This window comes from Amaranthus tricolor, chromosome 7 (genome assembly GCF_026212465.1).
Source record: "Amaranthus tricolor cultivar Red isolate AtriRed21 chromosome 7, ASM2621246v1, whole genome shotgun sequence".
Lineage (NCBI taxonomy): Eukaryota > Viridiplantae > Streptophyta > Magnoliopsida > Caryophyllales > Amaranthaceae > Amaranthus > Amaranthus tricolor.
This window is the reverse complement of record NC_080053.1, coordinates 28,065,964-28,093,956: the sequence shown is the minus strand read 5'-3', so window position 1 is coordinate 28,093,956 and position 27,993 is coordinate 28,065,964. Positions and strand designations below refer to the sequence as shown.

General features: G+C 35.0%; 2 protein-coding genes across 3 annotated transcripts; both read right to left on the bottom strand.

Moving 5' to 3' along the window:
* Window positions 1-5: 5 nt before the first annotated feature.
* LOC130818184 (3-phosphoinositide-dependent protein kinase 2) lies at window positions 6-10,158 on the bottom strand. Of its 2 annotated transcripts, XM_057684249.1 has the most exons (12): window positions 9,641-10,158; window positions 9,237-9,449; window positions 6,923-7,103; window positions 6,769-6,821; window positions 5,408-5,509; window positions 5,204-5,312; window positions 5,040-5,118; window positions 4,696-4,861; window positions 1,170-1,304; window positions 918-1,081; window positions 425-647; window positions 6-252 (listed from the first exon to the last, which is right to left on the bottom strand). In XM_057684249.1, the coding sequence occupies exons 2-12, from the start codon at window positions 9,441-9,443 to the stop codon at window positions 169-171; spliced, it is 1,503 nt and encodes a 500-aa protein (XP_057540232.1). In that variant the 5' UTR covers window positions 9,444-9,449; window positions 9,641-10,158; the 3' UTR covers window positions 6-168. The 2 variants fall into 2 exon arrangements, with proteins under 2 accessions (XP_057540232.1, XP_057540230.1); XM_057684247.1 differs by having other exon boundaries at window positions 9,237-10,158.
* Window positions 10,159-15,917: 5,759 nt separating this feature from the next.
* On the bottom strand, window positions 15,918-21,557 carry LOC130818183 (glucosamine inositolphosphorylceramide transferase 1). The gene is made up of 4 exons (XM_057684246.1): window positions 20,487-21,557; window positions 20,281-20,403; window positions 18,233-18,400; window positions 15,918-17,864 (listed from the first exon to the last, which is right to left on the bottom strand). The coding sequence occupies exons 1-4, from the start codon at window positions 20,721-20,723 to the stop codon at window positions 16,182-16,184; spliced, it is 2,211 nt and encodes a 736-aa protein (XP_057540229.1). The 5' UTR covers window positions 20,724-21,557; the 3' UTR covers window positions 15,918-16,181.
* Window positions 21,558-27,993: the final 6,436 nt, after the last annotated feature.

Below are 27,993 nucleotides of genomic sequence, written 5' to 3'. Positions count from 1 at the left end.
CGGAATGAGAAAAACATGTATTTGATCTAATATCCTTTCTATTGAATTAAAAGTTCTCCATAAATGTTCACTAAACAATGAAGATTATCAAATTCCTGTGCATTACATTATATTCAAGTGAAGAAAAAACAAGGTATTGCTATGTCAACAAAAAATAAACTGAACGATTCACCGGTTTTGAAGTCCTTCAATGGCTTTCTTCCATTGCCACGCTCTTTGCTTCGGGTCTTCAAATGACATCACCTTTTTGGGCTGAAATATTTACCACCGGACAAAAGGAAAATCAACATGTCAACGGCAAACTTCGTTTACGAGAAGATTCAAAGGCATAAAGAAAACAAACGAATCACAAGATAGCGCAAAGGAGTTACATCTATAAGCGGACTTTTACGTTTATTTTTGATATCGATAAGAGAATACTCACCGTGCATATCTTAAAATGAGAAGGACTCGATACTTGTAGATTCAAATCATTAGAATTATCAGACCAAATTATATTCCCCTTTACCATCAATTTTGATGGATCGACGTAGATCAATTTTGGTTTGTTCGTAAGAATAAGCTGCACCTTCTTGCTCGATAACTTCTGAATTTTCTTAACCATCGAGATCATGAGAACAGATTCACCAGGTTCCAAGAACTGCTGCCTGTCAATAAAGGAAGAATATAAAATTACGTCATCCTACATCATCAACATAAACAGTATATACCGCTCATAGAAGCTATGATAAGGGTATGGGGTGGGTTGGATGACAGCAGACCATACCTTTATCAAAATAGATAAGGAGGTTGCGGCCAGTGAAACCTTGCTTGACAATGATTTGGTAATTGCTTAATAATTTTAGAGTGCCAAAAATCAAGACAAGTTTGCAGATATTTAAGCATTAAACGGTTTAATGTGCACAAAAGAGTCGTACCATTTTGAATCAAAAGAGTCTATTGATGCAAGTCTCGTTATGTGACTAGTTCCTTCCGTGGATGACGAGGTACCACTGTTCACATCATTTTGCTTTGACGTACCATCTCCGACATGTACGGGATTCCATGGATCCTGGGAAGTATCGGCTCCTCCAGAGTGAGCCTATGGTGCAAAAACAATCAATTAAGGAACTATAGCCGGAAAATCAACTACCAAACCGATAGAACATAGTGACAATAGAAAATGCTACCCTAGGTTCCTTGACAAGCTTAGGTGGGGGAAGGTCCCGTAACTTCGCCCAATCAACTCCATGAAAAAAAGGATGACCTCTGAGAGCACGATATCCCTCGGGTCCAGCTCCAGGTCTTTTGCTTGGATCTATAGACTGCAATTGAACACAAAGAAAACATATAGGTGTGTGTATTATACGGGAATTGACAAGCAATTTGAATACAACTCCATCCCACTTCAATACCCCAATCCACAAACACCTAGAACAAAAATTTCTCAAATTGAGTTTTCTTTACACATCTCTATTAGGGACGGATCCAGAAAAGAACTCAAGTGATGTCACTAATAGGAGTACTATTAATGGCATGTATTTTTTAAAAAAAAATAAAATAAAAGGGGAAGCAAAATCTACAACTAGCCGGAACCCTGGTAGGGATTGAGAATAAGTGACTACACAACCAACTCAACCAAGTTCATTTTCTACCTTTTATTATAGTACGATTAGATTTTTTTAACATATTTTAAGTGATGTCACTTGCTGATCCGGACCATCCCTCACCTCCGCCGATCTCTATACAACTCCTTCACATAAATCGTCTCTCGAATCAGTGTCCATAGTCAGGTGGAACAGTGAAGAAGAGTAATCAGACTTATTGCGTTCTTATTTGTGTAACCTTTTAGGAGAGCTTTTTCCTTTTTTTCCGTCTAATCACGTCTCTTTAGGGAGCTCGTATGCCTTTTTACCGTACAAGAAAAACACACGAGCACAAACTGCCTCAATTCAGTAGCTTTTTCCCTGCAGCCCACTTCCCATTTATCAAGAAATCAAAAGGAAAAGAATCAAGGTAAGCAACCAACCTACTGGCATAAGGGTGTGACTGAAAATATCGCTGCCAAATATACACATGCTTGTAATATTTCAACTGAACCCAAAACATTTCTCCAATGTGTTTTGAATTTCCTAAAAACGCTTTTTCAACGACACATAATATCGTCATCATAAGTAAATACAGTACCGACATTTTATTTTACCTAGTATTAAGAAACCTATCAACAATAACAAACAAACATAGAAAACCACTCTCTGTCTCCCACACCTCATTCCTAAATGCCAAGTGTTCAAATGCATGCTGTTACCCCGATGCGCGGTGTTCACAACTTCACATGCATAGCATTTGAACAGGCACTAATTATCCAAGTAAATAGATTGAAAAATGGATTACATAAGAAAAAAAAAGTTAGGAACCGTAAAAGGCTATCCACCAGTAAACCATGGAATTGTATTAGTGTATTTCGTAACCTTTAATCAAAAGAAGAAAGCCAGAAACATTCAGCATACTTAAGAGTGACTTGAACTGAGGAAGCGAATGCAGAATCAGTGGGTCTATTGTGTACAAATTTTTATTCCATTTTCAGGTTCGTTATAGATAAAATAAAGCCATGTACGAGTGATAAGAGTTTATCCAAAGTCATTTTTCAAAGCACTAGGTTTTTTATTTTGGATCAAAAGTCATTTTCCAAAATTTTTCTAAAAAATAAATTTAAGACTTTTTCATTATCCATATAGTACTATTAACCTTGACCATGTATATTCTCCTGACATATAAATGTAAACTTTAGTGTGCAAGGTTGGATTCTTCATATACATTGAAAAGTGTAACAGACCGAACGATCCATTTGTTAAAAAAGCATGGGGAGTATAGAAATTCATACACATGCATTGTACCTAACTATGTAGTGCAAGCAGCTATTAAGGGCCCACATCATGATATGTAAGTTCATAATAGTTAAAACAATATGTCTCCAAAGGAGGTCAAATGCATCATGATACCATAGTTGGTCAAGTTCGTTTAAATGTGCAAGGGAAAGATGGAAATGGCAACATTTATCATACTCAAACATGAGTTTCCACACCAGATGATATGGCTATATTGCCTTCACATGTGGCCAATGCTGAATGCAAATGAAGACTTATCAATTAATTTCACATTACAATTTTGTGAAGCTTAGGAATCATATCTATACTAATATACTAAATGGGTTATTTTCAGTAAGATATGCCGCAACCACATTCATTTTTTTTCAGCAGAAAATGGTAAAAAACAGACAATTTTAACAAACAAATCAGCAAATATTGGTTTACACAATGATCAAGATATTCTTCAAGATAAAATATTTTTCATCATATATATATATATATATATATATATATATATATATATATATATATATATATATATATATATATATATATATATATATATATATATATATATATATATATATATATATTAAATATAATACTCAACGACATGTTTAAAGCAATTATATATCATAATAATCAAATCGATTTAGTTCATTTATAAGAAGTGAATAGTAGTAATTGAATTATTGATATAATGAATGGGGAGTTAAGATAATAAAGAAATAAATAGTATTCTTTAGCAAATATAGGACCTCTATGAGATCATACTACAGAGTTGCAAGGAAAATACAATTTATGCATAAGGCTAGCATTTGGAGTTCAAAATTAGCTGCTAAATCAAAGGTAGGTTAGGAAACTAATATAATTTTTTTTTTTGGATAAGTAATTAACTATCAATCTATAAAATATATACTCATTACTAGGACAACTCCCAAAGTAGAAATATCAAGAAAAATACAGCAATTGAAACTCCCTCTGTTTCTTATTTATTTTAGTATGTTCCATAAAAAAGTATCCTTTTTACAATTTACCATATACTCCCATTGTCCCTCTCATTTAGCATCATTTTTCAGTTTGGGTTGTCCCTCATCTTGCATCATTTTTATTTTTGAACAATGGCTCAACACTTTTTTTTAATCTCATTCATATATTCTAACTCTCTTTAACTTCATCCCTACAATTCATTCTCTCTTTTCATTTATTACCAAATATCTACCTTTTTCCTTAAAAACAATTCACTTTCTCTTTGCCACTATCCTAGAGGGACGAAGGAGTATAGAAACTTGTCTCCACCTTTTTTCTCTCTATGCTACTACACCTCTACTTCAGTAAAAGGGTACATAATATGTCTCTTTGTAAACATATGAGCGATCATATATACAAAATTGAATATAAACAACTTGAATGGTCTTCTTTTACCTTAGATCCACAATCAATCCTATGCATCCTTGAGATTGTTTGTTGGTTCAAGTAGTAAACTCTTTCCCATTTGTCAAATAGAAACTCCTCATATGTTTGATGAGATTTTTAATAATTAAAATATTTTAAATAGATAGAATAAAAGATACATCCTCGTTCGTCTTTTTTTCCGTTTGACATGACGTAACTTTAGCAAGATATGAAAAGCTTTGCTTTTTCCTTTTTAAGCTTAAAATTATTTAATTAAAAATAAGGCAGTATCACAATCACAAATAATGAAATTAAAGCGTGAATAAGGCAATGTGCTATTCACTCATTAGTAAATTGTGAGTGTACGTATACTTTGGTTAACAAGAGCTAATACACATGAGCAACACAACACAGATCCAAATGCAAAACCAACAAACTGATGATGTCTTACCAACAACTGATCAATGAGATCCTTTGCCTCCTCAGAGAAATAATCTGGAAATTTGACATCTCTCGCAATAATTTTTTGGAAAATCAGCCATTCACTTGCATCTTTGAAAGGTGAGGTTCCTGAAAGCATCTGGTACAAGGTGCAACCAAGCGCCCACAAATCGTTTCTGTTTCAGAAAAGGAAATAACTGCATGAAAGTCTAAAAGTGCAACATATCAAAGAAGATTCTTGTTTTTGACAAGCAAGGAAAATAATGGTACACTCATAACGGACACAAATGTGATTTCCCAGCATAATTAGCTACCATCTTTTCTCCATTTTAAAGCAAAATGACATCCACATACCCAAATGTAGCAGGTGAAGAATTCAAGACCTCTGGAGGCACATATGCTGCCGTTCCCACAAAAGTGCAAGCCTTGTCATCTGAATAAGTCACATGTAGGACAAAAATTAGCACATGTATAACCAAGCACCAGTACTGAAAATCAACAAGAAAAAATGAATAAACCTGATGCAGCATTTGGGAGAACTGTGATGCTACTATCTTGCATAGGTTTAACACTACCAAAATCAGCAATCTTGATATGACCATCAGAGGTAAGCAACAAGTTCTCGGGCTGCAGGATAGTAAAACCTCTATGCAATAAATATTACACAGTATTATAGAAATCAGCATGGAAGGTGCAAGAAAAGAAGGTAGGTGGGAATTCACCTTAATGTCTCGGTGAATCAAACCCAAACCATGAATATACTCCAGAGCATCCACAACTTCGGCAGCGTAAAAGCGGGCTTCCTTTTCAGACAAACGGCCTTTCTGCATACAATAAAATTAATTGTACATGAGAAATATTTAATAAGGTAGAAGAATTTGTTACCATACAATCTATGATAGGAAATTGATTATACAATGAAATTTAAATTTAGACATCTCAAATAACTTTTTCCCAATTGGAAAAATTATCTTGTTTTAGTTGGTGGTGATTGAGAAAGTGATGTGTGAGCATATGTAATGTCAGTTTAAATGGTAGTTGATGTTTAGGTGCTAGATTTCCGTCCTTTTTTGTTTCTCACCTTCACCAATAACTTCAAAATGAAATCAAACCTTTTTCTATTTTCCTTTTCAAACCACATACAGTGAGCAATTGAAGGAATTTAAACTGAATCCTTTTCTTAATATTTCTTGTTTTCTTTCTTTTCTCAACCCCGTAACGGATAGCCCCTTGGCCCCCCTAACACTCTTGAGCTCAAAACAATTCACAGTTTTTTTCCAATTCTCACTTAGATTCTAAAGGCCGATTAAAATTCCACCTTTGCTCCTACATTGTCAACTAGAAGACAATTGGATGTCAAATCATCCAATCTAATCTCTTAGAACTTTCTATTTGTTCTTATCACTTTTCTTTCAAACTCTCCTCTATGCGCTCTCTCCACCCTGTACATTAATATGACACTCTAAAAGAAGAAAAATAATCATCATATATATTGCTACCGTAGCTAAGGTCTATCTTCCATTGACATCCCTGCCTTAACCATCAATCCATGTGTAATATACTTCTGTTTTTAACTAATTATCGCCAATTCTCCTCTTATATGAGAACTTCTTTGGAGAAACAATGTGAAGTACAAAGCAGGCCCAGCAACTATCGCACTCCAAACTGTGATCTTTTTCCATATTCAGATCATAAGACCCGAAAAACACCTCATGCTTTATGGCTTAAATCCTATTTAGAGCCTCAGCGGTATTGTATTCAAATTATTTGCAACAATGTGAAGACCTGTTAATGAACAATATTCTAAAATGCATTCTTTTTATAAAAAAATTCCTCTTCTTTACATGTTCAGCACTTCAGCTCGTATTATATTTTGATTTCAAACAAATTAGACGAAACCGAACAAATATCAGAAAGTAAAAGTGTCATCAGAAACTCCTAAGTCACAAACAAATTTAGAAAATATGGGTTTGACAATTGGAAATTATTATGTACAGACTTTCAAATCTATTTCATGAACAATTTGTAAATTTTGGATATTCAAATAGCAATTGAACAGAGTAGTCTGAATCCATAAACTTACCCTCGTTATCTGATCAAAAAGCTCCCCGCCTTCACATGATTCAAGGGCCATATCTTCATAAAAAAGAAACGAGTTTAACGAAAAGTTGAAACACCAATGCATAAAAGGGAAGCTTAAGAGCAGAAAAGGTAATGAATAGCAAAGAATACCCTACATAGAGAAAAGGTATCTTGAAAAGTAAAGAACAGCCGAACAATGCCAGGATGATCCAATTGATCAAGAACAATTCTTTCCAACTTTACATAAGCAGTCTTGTTTTCCTTGGTGATGAACTTTTTATCCATTATCTTCAGAGCATAAACAACGCCCGTATCCTTCTTTCTTGCCCGCACAACCTGCAAATGCATCAAATAATTAGACAAGGCACAGCAAACAGCTGCCATCCAAGGAAAAAATTGATTCAAGAAGCATACTTTTATCCTATAATCAACAAGGTCAAACATTGGAAAATCAAAATAATCTAGTATGAGCAGATTGTTTTGTTAGAACACATAGGAAGCTAATCTTGCTCTGATTGAGTTGTGTTAAATTATGAACTTGCTTGGGTCTCCATCTCTGATTCTTAAAAAATAAGGCATAGCGTGAAAACCAACCAAGGAAAAGAATGACATAACAAACAAAACTATTTCATCTAACAGAAAGAGCAAAGCAACGTACAATCTCCAAAATCCAAATTGATTCTGGATGCTCGGGAAATTTTTGTAACCTGATACCCTCATAAGCATCTATCATCAATGTTAACAACTATAATTGACTAGAACACTAGTCTTTTCTTTCCTGATGAAGAATCAGCAACTGAAAGCTGTTACTGATACCAGGGCATTTGCTACCTTTCTATTGTTTTGTTAAATTAGTTCTTAAACATAGGCTTTTTTTGTGCCTGTTTGCTTTTTCAGGCCAGTTTTGTTGCTTGTATAGCTTTGTGCTTTGTCTTTTTTAGGTTCCCCCTTCGTCTCCTCATGCATATGAAGAGTGAGGTAGAGAAACCCTCAGGGGCAGAGCAAAGCATCCTGAGGCCCAAACATGAATTTCTTTTTTCTTGGGGCCTTCATAATTATAAACAGATTTTCTTAAACTAATAAAAACTCTTAACACAATTTCTAACTACATATGGATGAGATAGGTTCAGCTTGTTTCTGTAAAACATGTTCTAGTCACTGAAAGGACAAAAAAATGCTAGCTTGCTCAAGTCTGCAAGATGAATTAGTTGGCAATTTGTTGAAGCACTTGAACAGAAAGAGATAAATGGATTTTTAAGAGTATAGATTTGCTCATAAATAAATTAGTAGTAGTTGCACTAAATGACTTTAGTATAGTAAAAATGTTGTAGTACTAGTAGCACTTGCTACCCATAATTTTCATTCGCTGCCTTATCATATCGTTGACGTTCAAATTGATGTTGTAATTTCTTCCTGCATTCTTAAAACCTCTCATATGGCATATGACCCATTTAAGAAGCCAAGTCCTTATAAAATAAAGTCTCATGGATATTCGACGTTACTCATCCAGCGACATATAAAAGCTTTTGAAAGAATCAAGTTCTCATATAATATGGTCTCACGAGTTCACTAACACAAATATAGATTTAGGGACATAAAATATCTATGGCCATCCAAGGGTCAATTTACATAATCTTAGCATGAAGCAGTCGTAACAATTGATCCAAAACTCTACCCCTAACTAATGCTATAGATCAACACAGTGTCACATGATTCGCAAATCTCCTCGCGAATCGAAAAAGGCGAAGTATGGTCGGTTTGGTCTATTCTTGGGCAAATTTGAGCGAATTAGCTAGAGAATTATGTTACACTGGATCAACACAACATTTAAACAGTCAACGGAGGGAAACAGCACATCCCAAATGGAATATAGGACACAAATTGTGATCTGAACACTTTGATACAGAACGACAAAGAAAGCGAAAACAGTTGAGGTTCAATTCACAATGAAATCATTGCTTTTACACCGATTATGGACAAGGCTGCCTCTACAAGCTTGATTTAGGGTCTTTTTCATTGTTATCCTAAGCAAAAAGGTATATGATAAGCTTTGATTTTAACCCTAAAGAATCATCCAGCACCTAACATGCAAATCAATCATCAAGATTCATATAACCTCCTATTTTCCCTGGATTATAACAACCAACAAGTAGTATAAGCCTATTGTTTGCATCCAATCATATCTAAGTTCACAGAAAAAAAAACCCAACAACAACAACAACAACAAAATGTTCGTCTTAATTGGGTCAACTCCATGACCAATAAATCGGTCCCAATGTTCGTCCTCATGAATTATCCTCCCATTCATTTCATCTCATCATAAAACAAAAATAGCTCAGGCCAACAAATTTAAACAAACCATGAAAAGGAAGAAAACAAAAGAACATGAAAACACATGAATATCAATGAAAATGTCAAAAACCCAAAAGTAAAAAAACATAAACAAGGCATCATGAATAGAAAATGAACCTTAGAATAAGAACCAACACCATAGATCTTGCCCAATTCAAAATCTTCAACAGTAAAATTTTCCTGGGGAGCCCTGAATTGAAAACTCTTGCCTCTTTGAATACCACCATTACAATTGCCATTGTTAGATGATTCATCTTGAATCCTCATCTTTGAATCAAATTCTTGCTCCATTTTTTCTCCGTCTCCTCTAACAACTTCCAACATCTCCCCCTTCAAAATTAGTTTTTAAAAAATGGGTTACATTCTCACCATTTTCCTCTCTCAATCCAACCAATTTTCACCTTCATCAATACTTTTTCACCCTTATAATCTCTCTCCTCTCTCCAAATACATAAAAAAACAAAAACCCAGAATTTAAAATCAATAAAAATAAAAATAAAAGCGAGAAAAAAGGAAAATACCCCTGAATATATTGTCTTCTGAACACTATAACAGCTTTTTTATCTTTATTTCATCTCAAAACCCTAAAAAGTAAAAGCCCAATTCTATTAATAAATTATATAAATGTGGCGGTCAATTCAACTTTGCTCTGCAACAAGTGACTCCATAGTTAAGTTATGGATAGATTGAAGATAAGAGAGGGTAATTGCCTAATTGGGCATGGGTATATGGGTAATTGGGTATGGGTATGGATATGGGGGATTGAAATTTGAGAAGGGTATGCAGCTGATTGGTACCTGCACATGCAAATGCAATTATATGATGGAATTATTATCTGAAATTGATCTTAAAAGAAGGGAAGTAAACACTGAGCAGATGCTGAATCTCTTAGTTGATGCCTAGAAGTATGAGTATGATTGGGGGAGACCTTTCAAAAAGCACAGTTTTTTACAGTTTTGAGAATTGAAATGAGATCAAATTCATGCAAGTTTATTTCAGTAAAGGTGAGATGACCATGACTCACACTACCTTAGCTAGGTCAATCAATGGAATCAACTATTTGAAAATAAGTATTTCATTTTAAATTATAGATTTCAATTATGACAAACACATAATCAAATTTTTTAATTTGAGGGAACGAGAACGCCAGTAGGCCGAGGCTTTACCCCTATATCTACTTCATCAAGAGGTCGTCACCCCAAATAATTCAAGGCCAGCAGAGTAGTCTCAGGGAACCCTAGTGTGCACACCCCTTCTACTTGGATCACAACAAATAGAAGGAAGACCAAACATCGTATCAAGTATCAGAAATAATAATACTTGTCGGCAGCTATACTAACCAAACAAGGCAACCTGTTCATCACCCATATACTTGGATCACAACAAATATAAGAGCTTCATTTCCCTCGAGTTACACTTTACATGATTTAACAGATTTTTATAATTAGTCGCAAGCACATAAACATATAATCAAACATACATTATTTATTTTATTTTGGGATCATAAATTTTCCCAACAAAAATATATGTCAAGAATATTCAATTGCAATATTAATATCATAATATATTTCTCTCAAATTCAATAGCATTTAAAATTATTATTAAAATAATAATATAACTTTCATCAAAATAATAATATTATAAGTATTTTTCTTTCAAATTAAACCGTATTTAATTTTGTCATCAAAATAATAATATAAATTTTATCAAAATAGTAATTATAAATTCAAGTTTGACAAAAATAATAGTAAAATATAATTTGAGAATATATAAAACATAACATCATATAAAATAATGTCATATAAAATCATGCATCCTATTAAACACATTAATTATCACTTAGCACATAATACTAACGGGATAGACCTAATTAGATGGACATTGAGAATTACCTTGTCACGCGATCCTAGACAACGTACGCTCATAATAATCTCTGTCTACGAATCCGCTGTCTTTAATATCGAAATCTTGCGTTTTCTTGACTTGAATTTTTAAGCAAATGGGAGATGGAGGAAGAGTTTGTAGGAGAAAAAGGAAGTGTGAGTAATAATGTGAATGAAATTAAGGATAATTGGTTTAATTTATAAGAGGTAAGTGAGGTTAGTTATAAGGTTTAGAGGGAGGAGTGGGAAGTTATTGTTAATGGGGAGTTATGTTTTCTTTTTTTATTTTTATTTTTATTTTTATTTTTTATTTTTCTGAAATTTATTTATTATTATTATTATTTTTTTAAAAAAAAACGGTTGTTACATTTTATTTGCCAAATAATAAATTCGAGCCAATTCTAAATTTTCAAATGAAATCATCGTTTTCAAACATGGTATAGTTTTTTTCAAAAAATTAACTTATAGGTGATCTCATATCGAAAAATTACAGAGAGATTGACTAACTAAAACAGTTATAAAAACGTCTTTGTTAAAAATTATTATTTTAATAAGTAAAATGATTTGTTTTACTACGATTTTTAGATATCAGATTTATTATCTTTTGGGGACAAAATAATTTATACGACGAAAAATATGAGAATATTAACCACCTCATATTTGATGAATATGTGTAGGAAGCCATATTACTCTTACTTTGCCACGCGCACCTTATCACTCACCCAAGTAAATCACTCATCATCTCACCCAAGTAGATCACTCATCGTCTCACCCAAGTAGATCAAAATTAAAAATTAGGGTTCTTAAGGTTTTTATTTTCAAGTGAGACTACATGCCATACATTTTGGGAAAACAAAAAAAAAACGCACAAAACCTTCCCTCCTTTCTTTCCCTTGCCTGCTGTACCATTTTTTGTCGTCTGCTGCGCCATCTAGATTACTGCCTACCAGCTGCTTGCTTCCTCCTCCTCCAGCCGCCAGCAGCCACGGATGAGACAGCCGACCTGTGCAGCCATCAAGCACACCATCAGCATGAATTTCACTTGTTTCTTCACCCTCTTCTAATTCCATCTTTATTTTGTTGGGGTAGAAGAATTCAAGTAGTCTCCCTTTTGTGTTAAAGACTTTTTGGTAAATCTTCTTTTGGTGTTTGAAGTTGGATTTTGAATTTTGATTGAAGAATTGCTCATCAAGGTAATCCACAAACTATTTTATTTAAGTATAAATTGAATGTTTTAAAGTAGTTTTATGTTCTTAAGTATAAACAATAATTGTTGAATTTTGGTAGTAGTTTAGTATTCATGGTTTAATTTGGGTCTTTAGTTTAAATTTAAGCATCAACTTGAGTGTAATTGGAGTATATGAGTTCAATTGGTAATTGGGTTCTTGTTAGTGTTGATTAGTATTGTTTATTTGGGTTATTTGATTTCTAATATAAAATTTGGTATTTTGGATTTTGAAATTTCAGTTTCGAAATTGAACTCTCTGTTTTGGCTATTTTGGGGCGGTTCTAATTGTTTTTGGGTTCTAGTGTCTTCATAAGATTTGTAGAGCTCCGAATCGCGGTCACGTGGGCACTTGAATCGCCCCAAAATGAGTTCGTATGAGGGAGTTATGTCCAAAATACTAGTAGGTTGTCATGAAAATCGACAATGAGGTTTCTGTTTTTGTTCCGTTCGAATCTGTTTGGCTATTTTTGAGACAATTAGAGTCATTGGGCTTTAGTGTCTTCATAAGAATTATAGAGCTCCGAGTTAGAGTCGCGTAGCCACTTGAATCGTCCCCAAATGAGTTCGTATGAGAGAGTTAGGACCAAAATACTAACAGACTGTCATAAAAATCGTGAATAATCAATCATGAGATTAATTGTTCAAATTGGGATCAGTCTACGGTTATTATTTTTTTTTATTGATTGGTATTGCTGAGTTATGGTCCTTAATTGATTATTATGGGTGTTGGTACAAGTATCAAATCTGAGAATATAAGTATCAATTAGGTATTTGATTAGTTGATATTATTTGGATAGGATATAAGTTGGATATTGGGATTTAAGATTGGTGAAAAATTAGTTTAATTCCATTGATAGTAACTCAAGTTCTTGTATGTTGATTTCAAAAGAAAATTTAATGAATTATTGTTTTGTTTATATTGAAATCGACATTATAAAAATGTTCGTTTTTGGGAATTGGCAACGGATATTTATATTCGGATTATTGTGAAATCCTATAGCTTGATAATAGGTAATGGTTATTCGGATCGGTCTCGAGCCCCCGATCCCGTTTCGTTCTTGCAAGAACCGTATTTTCGGTGATGACGATCACCCATGTTCTCAGGATTTAGATCAAGCCTACTTCCTAACGGTCCATTATATTCCCACGTTTTAAACTGTTATTACACTATTGTTTTTAATGAGTTTTGAATAAATATGTTTGGTATATAAAGTTTTGTTTGTCTTGCAATGAAAGCATATGTTTCATTTGCCGTATTATTTCGCTATTAATTGGTAAAGTTATAGCCGTATTTGATTCGTTATGAACTAAAGGTTCATAGCCGTATTTATGTCGATACCAAACGGTCTTTTAAAAGAGTTTGGATTTGGATAAAACAATGTTCATAAATGGTTACCAAATGAACAACGAATTTGATTGGAGATGTTTGTTAATGACTTGTATATAAATGTAATAGTTTGTCGATTACTCAATAATTCAATTGTTGACAGTTTATGATGGGGCCTATCTCTTACCGGGGATAGGTCCACTTTCAGGTTGCCAACTTTAGTGCGGATGGATGTGCTGCTCCTTTATGTGTCATGTGTTGCGATAGTAAGGACATCGTTTTTGGAAAGTTAACTTATCATGATATTTTGACAAATCATGTGTTGTAAAATTTAAAAGAGTTTACATATTTTATAATGTATTAACTTAGTTTATAACTGGTTTGTAATTAATTGTATTACAGTTATGTAAAGTTTTTAAATACTCTGATATTGATTGCTGTGGTTATCGAGCCACAGGTCGGATTCAGCCCAGACTTCTACAAGTCTTCCGCTGTGCTTTGTAGACAATATTATTATATTGTTTACGCTGGTTTGGGCTTTTTCACTAACACTTTATCCTTCTCCTATTAGAAATTGATTTTATGATGAAACGTCATTGGTTTGTGTGCAGTTAACTCTTCTCTTATGCGGGTCTTGTTGTGTACAAGCCCAATAATATATTTATCATGATATCAGAGCCGAAACTTAGATGCATATCTATAATCTAAATTAGTTCATTTGGTCGGAATAGTTATACTTTTTCTTTTCGGTTATTAATTTCGATATTTTAATCCTTAATATGTTTAGTTGTATTAGTATATGTAAAAAATTATAAAATTAATATTATTTCACTAAAAAATTTTGTAAGAGTTTTTGAATAACGATTGATGAATATTGGTCGTTATTTAAGTATAACAACTAATTCCAACCAAACGTAGATATAGAAGTTTAAAACAAATCATGTTTGTTAGTCCAAAATAAGACTTTTTAAAGTTGCTACAACTAGAAAATTCGGGTGAATATTTAATGTTTTTGTAATAAATTTTAAAGAGGTAAAGATAGTTTAAGTAAAGGAAATAAAACCAATTAAATAAATGAAATAATATTGTAAAGAATTATATTAAATTAAATGTTACTATCAAGTTTTTTTTGGTATATATATGAAAAACAGTCACTTTCATCTCCATTAGTTGCATAGTATGATTATTGGCTTGGTGTTTGTAAACATCATCTTATGAGGAAAAGGAGAAAATTTGAAAACAATAAGATAAAAAATCAAAAAAATAAATCAAAATAGTCCAACTTTCAAACTTATTCTAAAAGTAAGCGTGAAAATCCTAAATCTAAGGTTTGGGGCTGTTCGCAATTATTAACTGAGAACGGGTCAAAAAATACAAAATAATTGTTGCAGTTACTCCTTTGACTTTGTTTGACCTGTTCGAGTAACTGTGAACAGATAGCTGCACAAATACACAGATAGTTGTTCGCAGTTAGTCAAAAAAAAGTCAAAGTTGTTCCCAGTTACTAAGTAGGAACAACTATTTTTGTCTTCTTTACTGCGAACAGCCACAAATTTCAGATTTGAAATTTTCACGCTTACTTTTTAAATAAATTTGAAAGTTGAATTATTTGGTTATTTTTTTGATTTTTTGTCTTTTATTTTCAAATTTTTTCGGAAAAGTGAGCCTATGTATTTATCCATGCATAAGTATTTATCTTATTTTTGGTCTTTGATATTTTGCTTTTGATGTGTTTATCTCATGATTACATGCTTTGGTCTAAAATTGTTTGTTTGAGATTTTTGTATTATGATTTTTTTTGACCTTAAATTACATGTTAAGTTTTTTTTAGCTCATTGAACTTTAAGGCAATAGTCAACAAATTTGTTTGAAGCAAAGCAAAGACCATAGGAAAAAAGAGTCATTTTAATAATATATAAACTTTTTGCACCCTTATCAAAATAGATTATAGTAAGAGATACTGTATTCTAAAGAAAATATATATTGCATTAAATTTAAAAATTTTAGACAAATTACGAGCAGAATTGATATACTCATTATAATTATTTCACAAGAGCTTCTATATACGTGGAATAAAACAATTCACTAATTTCATGATGACCGTTCTAATATATTTGTTATTGCTTCTCCGTTCAAGAAATTTGTTACTAAAATAATCATTCTTTCTTGTAATATGTTACTAAAAGAAGTAAATAAAGTAGAGTAAAAAGAATACTATTGGGATAAATAAGGAATAGATGTGTCTATTCATATCATTTTCCATTTTTGACTATCATATCGGATAATTTTTCAAATTTAAATTAATTCTAAATTTCCTGTCAATTTCAACCCCAATTCCACATACAACAAAAACAAGAATATGTTAATAAACTCAAAATCCAACATATATAAAGAAACAAAGTTCACAAATAAAAGAAAAGCCATGTACATTTTTACCTCTAAATGATAAACTACCAAAAAGCCCCAAGAAAATTCACAATGAGGAGGAATTAAATAATTTTAAAAAAGAAAAAAAGAGGGGGAAAATTAATTTCTTTCCTCTTTACCCCTCCATATTCTTGTCTATGATGATTCAAAGGGAAGTAAATGGAGAGAAATTATACACCAAAACACATAATATCAGACTATACATCCCAACCATCTATTCGCTCGTTAAATTTCGACTTTCTGTTGGCCAAACTTCCATACAACTTTGCGAATTCCGACAGACACTCGCTCCTTTTCTGGTAATGCATATCCGTGTTACGACTAATGGCTGCACTCGAAAACTTCGAGGTATCGATTGCCCAAGCGGGCTTGATGTATTCAACTGTTGCGGATGAGCTAGCATTTGCGTACAAGTAATTCAGCAGCACATCTTCACAGTTAAAAAACTTGTCGACTAATCGTCTACCTACCTTAGCTTCTTCACTCCAATACCTTCCGAAAGCAAGCTGGACGTCCATAAAAGCTGCCCCGGTTAAGATCATGTTATACCCTTTTTTCTTTCGAGCGTACTTCTCGGCTCGATATTTAAGAGGGTTCCCATCGACAAGTCGTGGGTAAAATCCCACTAGTCGATCTGGGTGTTCTCGCCATACTTTGAAACCACGCTCTATGTCGTCGCAAGTCATCATTATATCATCATCAAGCTCGAGAATGGCACGGGTTTTAATCTCGGGATCGGTTTTAAACCGATTATTGAGTGAGTTCATTTTTTCTACCCGAATCCTAACTGGTACAGCAGAATCAAATTCACTTGGTTCAGGAACTTTACCTTTGTTCCAAACCACAACGATTTCCCGGACTGACGAACACCTTGAGTAGTGTTTGATGTACATCTTCAGGTTCCATAGCCGAGCCTCGTATGTCATCGTTAACAGAGTAAACTGTGAATAGTGACCATCCAATAGGTAAGGCTCCTCTGCACCGTTCCCACCGTAGATGTATGACACACCATTGCACATCAATGCCACACCTACGATAAAAATGAAGAAAAGAACCAGTTTCCCGATGATGGTGTTGGGTTTTATCCAAACCCGTAGTAATGAAAGAACCCGATTCAAACGAAAAGAGAAATGCCTCAATTTCGAAGCCAAAGTGTTGGGTCTTTCCCAATCTAAAAGGGTATCACTCCTCTTCCTCAAGTTATGCGGGCACCAATTGAGAGGAATAAAGCATTTCACCGAACCCATAAGAACACCCAACAACAAAACAAGTGCAGCAACAGCCAAAACAGAAGCACACCCAAGAACAAATCGATTGACCGAGTCCCCGGAAGGCACACGATCCCCGTCCATAACTGCAATCCACTCCCCAGAACTAAGCTGCTGCGCATCGAGATGATGGTAACGGACACCATTCCATGCGTTGCGGCCCTTACCGGATTCCCTGAATCCTGAAGGTACTTCAACCTCTTTGTAGTCCTTTTCCGTAAGTATTTCCACCTTAAACGTACGAATTCGTTTTCCATATGTTTCTCCACAGTCTTGGCCAACACGATAAAGGTGTCCATCATACATGAACGGTCTACCCCCATTACGAGCTCCAAAGTTCTTTCCAATGTTATGAATAGGATTCTTCTTGTGAGGTTTCCATGGTCCGAGAGGTGAGTCACTATACCATATTTCAAGCTGCCCGTTCTTTATAGCACCAAAACTACTATGATCTGAACCAAAAATCCAATATTTTGTACCATATTTCACAAGGAATGAATCAACAAGTGGTTTCTTTATAAGGACTTTTACTAGTTTCCACTTAAGTGGGAAGCTAACGGCTCTATAAAGTCGGAGTTCTCCTTTCTGACTACTCTCGGGCATCATGTATATCTGAGACACAGCAAGAAAAAATGTGTCACACAACTCTCCACATGAACTAAACTCGAATTAACATTATCCGATTTAGCCAGTATACTAAGTAACCTAACCAGAGGTCCAGAATGAACTGACTGCTAGTACGAGTAAACTTAAAACACTAATTCTCAATTGAGGCCATCTCACTATGAGACGACTTCAATTGGGCAACCCAGACTATTTAAAAAAAAGCAGAGTTACATTTATTTGTTTTTTTAAAAAAAAAACACTTCCTACGAGTTAAATTTTCATTTTTTTTAATGTTTATTAAAAATGGGCTAGAACGGTCTCATACAAGACCGGCTGAACTTAAAATCACGGAAATTTGTAGTACAGTTTGTTACCTGATCGTTATAATTGAAGACATATGGATAAGAAAGATGCCAATTCTCGTCCAAAGCGGTACCCAACTGTTTCCATGTCACTCCTTTATCAGTGCTTCTTGAGACACCAATATCTCCTTGCATAGTTACTGAATTTTTTGTTTCATAGAACAAATACAACACATCATCCTGCATAGTAATGTTTAGAATTGTTAGAAAACGCTATGCAAGCTTCTTTGAAAGGGTTCAATGTGAACTAAGTCCATACAAGACTTTTACCAATCAGATATAAAATAAATAAAAGTAGATGCCTTTGATGGGAATTTAGAGCAGCCATTTTCTTCATATAAATTTCAACTCCCTCCCATCCAAGTCATATTTAGCGTCCCACAACTACTTCTAAGCACCCATAATTCTAACTCTTCACATAAAAGTGCATCTACATTTTCTAGTCAACACAACAAATCTCCAAGTAAAAAAGATCTGCAAAAATGGCCCTAAATAGCAGTAAACTAACCATTCCCTCAATATATCCTGAATTGTATCCCTGAAAGTGGCTCAAACTTCTTACGCATATTTAAATGTATAAATCTTGACCGCAATCTAATTTTTTATTGTGATCGCATTTGTGAAGATCAGCAAAATGGCACTAAATTCCTTCCTCGGAGTGCCCCCACAACAATAACCGTTGTTCCCATTTTCTAAAGTGAACCAAACAACATTAGTATTGCACTCTTCCACAATAATACTGTAAACCACTCTCCTTGTCCCGGAATATTTGCTCTATTACAGAGTTAAACCTTAAATGCTTTATTTAGGTAGTGAGTTAAGCACATGAAAAAATTGGGTTACAATGATAAATGTGCAAGAGCAAGAGATTACTTTATGGAAGGAAAAGGAAACATGGAAAACATCAATATACAACCCAAGATGCAAATATGTCGCTAATATTGTCGGATAAGCCGTATTATATAAAAAAAAGAGTCACTAATTATAAACTTTAGCTGCGCGATGATAGCTCCACTCTGATAGTTGGCTCTACTATGGCTAAGGATTCCAAGTCCAACAAGTATCTTCCTCCATTATGTCCTTAAACTAATTCATTAATTACTTCTCCATAATATTCAAAGCAAATCCCGCACAATTCTAGAAGATGCTTCTAAGCTACCTACCTACAACTCATTTAAATTGTTTGCTATATTTTTCCCAAGAGCAATGGCAGAGCTTCAAATGACTCGCTCACAAATCACAAAATCAACAAAAATTACGAGCATTAACTTTAGAACTTGTCAATATTAAATACCACTTGACCTAATACTTGCACATTAGCCCACTAGCAGATTTCTACAGCACTACATTGACTTTTATGTCCTGTCATGGAAATAATTAAATGGGATTCTGTTTTAGAAGTCCTACAGCACATGGGGCATCAAAGCGAAGAACTCTACTCATACTGAAAGGCAAATGAAGAGTTATATTCTTGCTGCCATGAAAGTCCAGTCCACACCCTAGAAACCATAATCTTCCCACGAAATCCCTTTGGGAAACTTCATCTCCTCGAAATAAACGTTTCCCAAAATTCATTCCGAATCCAAGATTAATGTTCTAATGAAAAAATGTTTCAATCTACAACAGATTACTATCATATAGGAAAAAGGACCGAACCTAGCGTTCCTGAAACTCGAAATTAACATTTCGCCTCTCCATTCCCCTAAGCATACTAGTATTTTAAATTATCTTTCTGGTGTCATAGGTCCAAATAAGCTGAATTGATGATATCATAACTAATCATTATCAACATCAGAAACAACATCAATCGAGACGGAGCAAAAATTGGCAAATTTTTTAAAGACTCTTGTGCAATTTCAAAATATGATATATTTCAAACAACTTTCTATCTTTAAACACTTAAAATATACTAAGTAATTTGATATTGAGGCCCCTAATTTTTTAGAACCATGTGCGGTCGAACATATTGAACATACTTAGAATTAGAACCAGCCCTGACAATCAAGAGCCCTAAAAATATATGAAAACAAAGAAAACTTGAGAAGCATAAAAATGCTTACTTGAATATAAAGAAAAGGATCAGCAACAAAGTTACTAGGATAACCAGCCTCAGAAACAGAAGCACAAGTGATCACTGGATTAGCAACTGGGCATGCTGAACTCTCATTCTTCCACACATTCTTCTGAAAACACAAAATAAAAAATTTAAACAAAAAAAGCACAAATTCAAAGAACAATAGAAGGAGTAAAAGGGGTTAACACTAACATCTTCAATAGGTTGGAGAGAAAAAGGGGAAGAGCCATAGAAAAACCCAATTGACCAAGAACCTTCATTGTCCTCTTGGCAACCCAGAGATGGCACCCCATAAGGAGTTCTAGCAAAAGGGGTGAACACTAACCAAGCATAAAGTGATGCAATTGAACCCAAGAGTAAAAATGAGGCCAAGAAGTACACAAATGCAGGTGAAAACACCCAATTGTGTTGTTGCTGTTCTGCTTTCATCCTCAGATTAGTTCTCTATAATTCAAAAAAAAACACTTGAAATTTGATTTTATGTAAAAAGCAAAAGATCTCAATCAAAAAGAAAACCTAGAAATTGGAGTAATCCCATTTGAATTGATACACCCAATAATGGAAATTTTGAAATATCCCTCAGATTGTTCTTGGAGTAATTGCTGGGTTTAAGGGGCTTTCCTACTCCTTTTATAAAATTCAAAAAAAGAATCAGAAATTTGAATATCTCTCAGATTCTCTGAAATTCTGAAGAAAAAAAAAACAGTTCAAATTTAAATTTATGTAGAAAGCAAAAGATCTCAATCAATTAAAAAGAAAACCCAGAAACTGAAGTAATCCAATTTTCCGGAAAACTTCAAATATCTCTCAGATTGATTGATAGTACTTAAAGTTATTGTTGGGTTTAAGGGTTTTTCCTCCTTTCCTAAAAATACAATTAAAATTACTATGTATTATTCCGTCAAAACCAAAGCGACGAAAAAGAGGAAAGAAGGGAGGAGAGGGAAAAGGCAAAAGAACGTGCAAAAATGAAGGAAATCAGTGTATAAAACTGCAAAAAAGCGTCGCTTTTTTGGCTGGAAATGGGTCAATAATTACTTTGGAGTATTCAAATTGTGAATTAAAAATACAGAAAACATCAAAAATCATGAAATTTCGGTCTGAATTTGAACAAGAACAAGGAAGCTTCTGATTTGACGAGTAAATTATACGCTATTGAATTTGAGAATTGAGAGTCTACTCTATGAAGCAGCCGATTGAAAAGTCAATCAATTTTTCCTAATGAACACGGCCGCCCCTAATTGACTAATCTCAAGCTCTAAAATTTAATTTAATTTAATTACTAATAATCTACTACCATAAAGTATAATCTTTTCAATACTTGAAATTTTTATTTTTTGGACTACTACTTGGCTTATTCATAATCGGATGCTCATAATTTTAAAGCAACTTGTATATCCTATTAGAAAAATTATCTTGAATAATATAAATTTTTAACAATTTTTCTACAATAATACAAACTATTGATTAATATTGAATAATACAACCTTTGAGACACATTTTCCGCTAGCATCATATAACTTGTTATAATTCCTCACCACCTAAAATAGTTATAAAAATGTCTTTGTTAAAAATTACTATTTTAATAAGTAAAATGAGTTTGTCATTTTAAAAGTAAAATTTTACTACGAATTTTAGATTTTAGTTTTATTATTTGTGTGGACAAAATAAATTATACGACGAAAAATATGGGTGTATATGTAACACCCCTGAATTTCAGACCCTTCAAGGGTGTCACTTGTAGAAATAAATAATTATTTAAATAGGAAGAAAGAAAGAGATGACGTTTGAAAATCTTGTCAAACAAAATCCTACGGAAATTTCGGCAGCATCTGCCCTGAAATTTGACGCGCCGAAGATTTAGACAAACGATAAATCATCATAATGAAGAGGCATCAATGGCCTCGTAACAGAATCACGGCGGAAAGGTCATCGCCAAAACCTCTGTCGACATGCTAAGCATGGATCGTGGTTCCCATGTAAACACTTGGGTTTTCCAAGCAAAAAGATAATCCACTGTACAAGCCATTCAAGATACTAAAACAAAATATAAAACGATATAAATCTTTGCAGCGGAACGAATTACATCAAAAGGAGGACTCATGCCTCAACCAAAACATACACCCTTTCAATTCGAAATCACATGTAGCGTCAAAAATGGTTCGAACAGGGCACGCGTCAAGGTTCTCACTCGATTCCCCCCCCATATGCAATGCAAGGAAACTCCAAAACCTGCAAGACCTATCTACAACGCCCCTGCTGCTCAACGTAAAGTCATAGACCAAACGTGTCATAGCAGGGCCATCAGAGACAAGCCGTCAACAAGGAAACAAGCAGTACACGTCAGTATCTAGCAACAAGTTATATATGCAACCAACAATCAATTCAACAAACGAGGGAAGAAAGACACTCCAATGTATAAAAATCTACTCCAACCATTCCTCACTTCTGTGCACTTCTCAATGCCTTCACCATTTTCTATTTCTTCCTTAATTCCACGTATCATCTTTTGTGACTAGAGGCCACCATATTGGGGTTTGCAAGACCCACATGGCAACACCTCAGCCAAGGGCGGTGACGGCCATGCCGGCGCCCAATGGCAAAGTATGATCATACCCCCGTACAGCGACCATATATAGATGATCCATGCCTCCGGGAACTAAACCAACTGGGGTACCAATCCAGTGGAGTCACAGTAACATCCAACTTAATATCTCATCAATAAGGGACTCATTCCCATTCCATCTCATATAATCCAACATTTTACTCTCGCGATATCAGAACTCAATCTCTACCATCTTTACAACTGATTTCCACTTGTAACACAAACTTAGCAGTATTTAAATAGCAAATCATATTCAACCTAGCTCGTATAATATTATCACGCAAGGAAAATATATTGAAGATGCATGCAAGAATCAGTTACTGCGTGTACTTACCTGCAAGCGTCACTGCACGACCACAAGTTACGAAAATCACCCAACTAAGGGTCTACTTTCCTCTTATAAACTGGGAACCTATACAAGTTGGGAATAAAACTTATAAGTTCTCTTAACTACTTTGGTATACCAGCAAGAAACCAAGTAACCACTATCATCCATTCACGACAAGTTTTCAATTACTTCTAGCACGTACGCATCTAATTCAACATCAAGCATAATCGTCAATTTAACAATAACACAAGTTTTTCCATCGGCAAAGAATAAAAGGATCATGTCGACTGTTTCACTACGCCAACTAACTTTGAGTTATAACGGTTCACATCATCTTAATATAAGGCGACGATTCACACTTAATGTTGATGTAGAGCTAATATGACGACAACGACGAGTCTTAAAGTTATCACATCACAACATCATTCATTATATTCTCTAAGGTTAGAAAGAACTAAAAATCAAGCATCATAACAAGTAGCTTTAATAATTCTCAAAGTTGACACTATGTTCATAGCCTTACTAATATCATTTAATTATACTTCGATAATCTAACGAGGGCACTTGTAATCAACATTAATAATTTCTTTTACTTCAACAAGGCCAATTAAGACTACCATGCCTAACAAAACTCCCATACTCAACACAAATAAGGTTACTCATTACTAAGACACCATCAAAATAGTATACTACCATTATTTTCATTCATACTTCAAACTCTAAATCAAAAATATTTTCAATTCATCAAACATACTCTTACCCACAAAAAGATTCTATGAAAATAATACAAAGCTCAACACTATTTATTTATATTTCTAAAACATAATTCATGAATGCATTCAAATCACAAATCTAATTATCACTCACAGCAAGATTTAATAACCATCATACAAAGTTTAACACTTTTCATCCATATTTCGAAAACCCAATTCATATACATTCAAGTCATCAATCAACTTTCTACCCACAACAAGATTCAATGAAAAATCATACAAATTTAACACCAAGTTCATAAACTTAGTAAAATTCTGATTGGAAACTAGCAAAATTACTTAGAGTGAACTTGAGAGGGCTTACAATGGGGTAATTAGAAAGGAGTGAAGACTAGACGGTTAACACCACGCATCTAGACCGTGGCGGCTGCTGGCGATTGTGGAGAAGGCAGCGGTCGTGGCTGCTGCTGGCGAGACGCAGCGAGGGAGGAGGAGAGTGTGCTGTGGCTGCTGCTTGCGTGGGGAAAGAAAACGCAGCCCTAGCTGCTGCTGGCGGCTGCTGCTGCTGTTGGGAAGGAGGGGAGGCGCGGCTGGTGGAAAGGGAGGAGGCACGGCTGGGGGAAAAAGGGGATTGAGAGAAAGAGAGAAAGAAGAAGAGGGAAGAGGAAGACGGCTTGTCTTCAGTGTTAGGGTTTCGTGGTCTTTAACACCGTTTTCTCTTTTTTTTTTTTTTTTTTTTTTTTTTTTTTTTTTTTAATCTCGGTTCATTTTGTTGCGAGATCCAATTAAGAGACTCACCTTCGCGGCCTCACACATTTTAATAAAATAATCATTTTGATTCGAACCTCTTTATTTGAGAAATCGTAACTGTATTTTTAGTATATATATATATAAGTCGACATTTAAATCCGTATGTGAAAGAAATTTATTAAAGCTAATTCGAAAATAATTAAATAATAATTGTAAAATCTTTAAAAACCATTAAAATATTAAATAATTACGTCATTAAAATCTCGGGGTGTTACAGACTACCCCCCTTAAAAGGAGTTTCGTCCCCGAAACTAGCGCACCCAAGGTACTAATTGAGAAAATTTATATTTCTAATAACTCAAGAAGGTGTCTTAACGATTTTAAGCCTAAGGAATTATCTCAAGGATCGTGACCTTATTGATACTATTATACTCACTCTTATCCAAATATTCATGCATATTTTGTTCCGAGCATTCATAGTCCTCTAAATTAACTCGACACCCAAACAAAGCATGTAAATGTCACACAATTAACTTAACATAATCAATCAAAAGCATGTAAAAAAAATCAAAAGCATGCAATTTTCTAATAGGTCGGTATCATAGAGGAGGAAATGCATGCAAACGCGCGAAGTTCTATCACATTCTACCCCCCTTAAAGACTTAGTTACGACCCCGTAACTTACTAACCTCAAGAAAAAGGTGCGGGTATTTCTCACGCATGGAATCTTCAGTTTCCCACGTTGCCTCCTGTGTGCGCTGGTTAGCCCATAGAACTTTCACCATCTTTATATCTTTTCTCCTCGTACTACGCACCTTAGAATCTAAGATCTTGATAGGTTTCTCTTCATAAGATAAATTTTCATCCAGATCTAAGGGTTCGGGATCTAGCACATGAGATTTATCGGGAACATATCTCTTCAACTGCGAAATGTGAAACACATCATGCACCTTACCCAACTCATTGGGTAATGCTAGTCTGTAAGCGACCTTTCCTACCTTCTCTGTGATCTCATAAGGTCCTATAAACTTGGGGCTCAACTTCCCCCTCTTGCCAAACCTCATGACTCCCTTCATTGGTGAAACTCTCAATAACACATAATCCCCTACGGCGAACTCATCAGGTCTCCTCTTAAGATCTGCGTAGGACTTTTGTCGATCCTGGGCCGCCTTAAGTCTTTCTCGAATCATTTTTACCTGATCAGTCATCTCCTCTAACATAGCCGGTCCTAGAGTAACAGATTCACTGAAATCGTCCCAACATACAGGATTACGACAACGACGACCATACAGAGCCTCAAAAGGTGCCATCTGGATGCTTGCCTGGTAACTATTGTTGTATGAAAATTCCACCATATCTAGGCACTCATCCCAAGATCCTTGCCTATCCAAGGCTACGGCTCTCAACATATCTTCAAGAGTCCGATTAGTGCGCTCGGTCTGTCCATCAGTGGCAGGGTGAAAAGATGTGCTTCTTAGAAGTTCTGTTCCCAGAGCTGCTTGAAAAGCCTCCCAAAATTTTGACACATACCTAGTATCACGGTCAGAAACTATAGATCTAGGGACACCATGGTATCGCACAACATTTTTAAGGTAAGCTCGAGTCAACTGATCCATACTCCATTGATTATTCATCGGAATGAATCTTGCACTCTTGGTGAGTCTATCAACGATCACCCATAACGTGTCATTTCCTGACCTAGTTCTCGGTAAACCCAAAACAAAGTCCATTGATATGTCATCCCATTTCCATACAGGAATATCCAAGGGTTGGAGTAAACCTGCAGGTCTCTTATGTTCACTTTTGACCTTTTGACATGTCAGACACCTGGAAACAAACTCAGCAATATCTCTTTTCATCCCAGGCCACCAGAATGTTTGCTTCAGATCTCGATACATTTTATCTCCCCCCGGGTGGACGGAATACATCGAACCATGAGAATCTGATAAGATTTTATCCTTGAGCTCTGCACAAGAAGAGGGTACACACCATCTACCATTGTATCGAATGCTACCATCCTCGAATATTGTGAATCCTTCAGCTTTTCCTTCTTTAACCTGCTCCCTCGTTTTTTCCAATAAGGAGTCACTCACTTGATGTGTTAAAATTTCTTCAAAAATTGAGGGTCGAATTGATAAGGCTGTTAATCTGGACCTCAGCTCCCCGTGCTGCACAATCTCGAGGTTCAACTTTTCCATGTCTCTTTGCAACTCTCTAGGAATAGTCAAGGTAGCTACGGAATGATTGGTCTTTCTACTTAGAGCATCGGCTACCATGTTCGCCCTACCCTCATGGTAATTAAACTCCACGTCATAGTCGTTAATCAACTCTAGCCATCTTCGCTGCCTCATGTTCAAATTTTGTTGCGTATACAAGTATCGCAAACTCTGATGATCAGTGTAGATCTTGCACTTCACTCCATACAAGTAATGTCTCCAAATTTTCAAAGCAAAGACAATGGCTGCTAGCTCCAGGTCGTGAGTTGGGTAATTGACTTCATGTGGTTTTAGTTGTCTGGATGCATACGCGACCACTTTCCTATTTTGCATCAATACACATCCCAACCCATACTTCGATGCATCACTATACACAAGGTACTCAAGGGTGCTATCTGGAAGAGTAAGCACGGGTGCGGTAGTCAACCTCTCCTTTAAGGTTTGGAAAGCCAACTCGCACTCTTTAGACCATTCGAATTTCTTGTCTTTCTTCATCAAGTTGGTCATAGGGCGGGCGATCTTTGAGAAATCCTTCACAAATCTCCTATAGTAACCAGCTAAACCCAAAAAGCTCCTTACTTCAGTCACATTCTTCGGTGCAGGCCAATCTCTCACCGCCTCAATTTTTGCGGGATCAACGGCAACTCCTTCTTTGGACACAAAATGCCCAAGGAACGAAACCTTCTCGAGCCAAAATTCACACTTTGAAAACTTCGCGTACAACTTATTGTCTCGGAGTAATTGCAACACCTTCCTCAAGTGTTGTTCGTGTTCCACCCTATCTCTCGAATACACCAAAATGTCATCAATAAAGACCAGCACGAAATTGTCGAGGCACGAACTAAACACCTGGTTCATCATGCACATAAAAGCTGCAGGTGCATTAGTCAAACCAAAAGGCATCACTGTGAACTCGAAGTGCCCATATCGAGTCCTAAAGGCTGTTTTCGGAATATCGCGCTCCGCAATCCTCAGCTGATGATAGCCAGACCTCAAGTCAATTTTGGAAAATAACCCTGCTCCCTTAAGTTGGTCAAACAAATCATCGATTCTCGGAAGAGGGTATTTGTTCTTCACAGTTATCTTG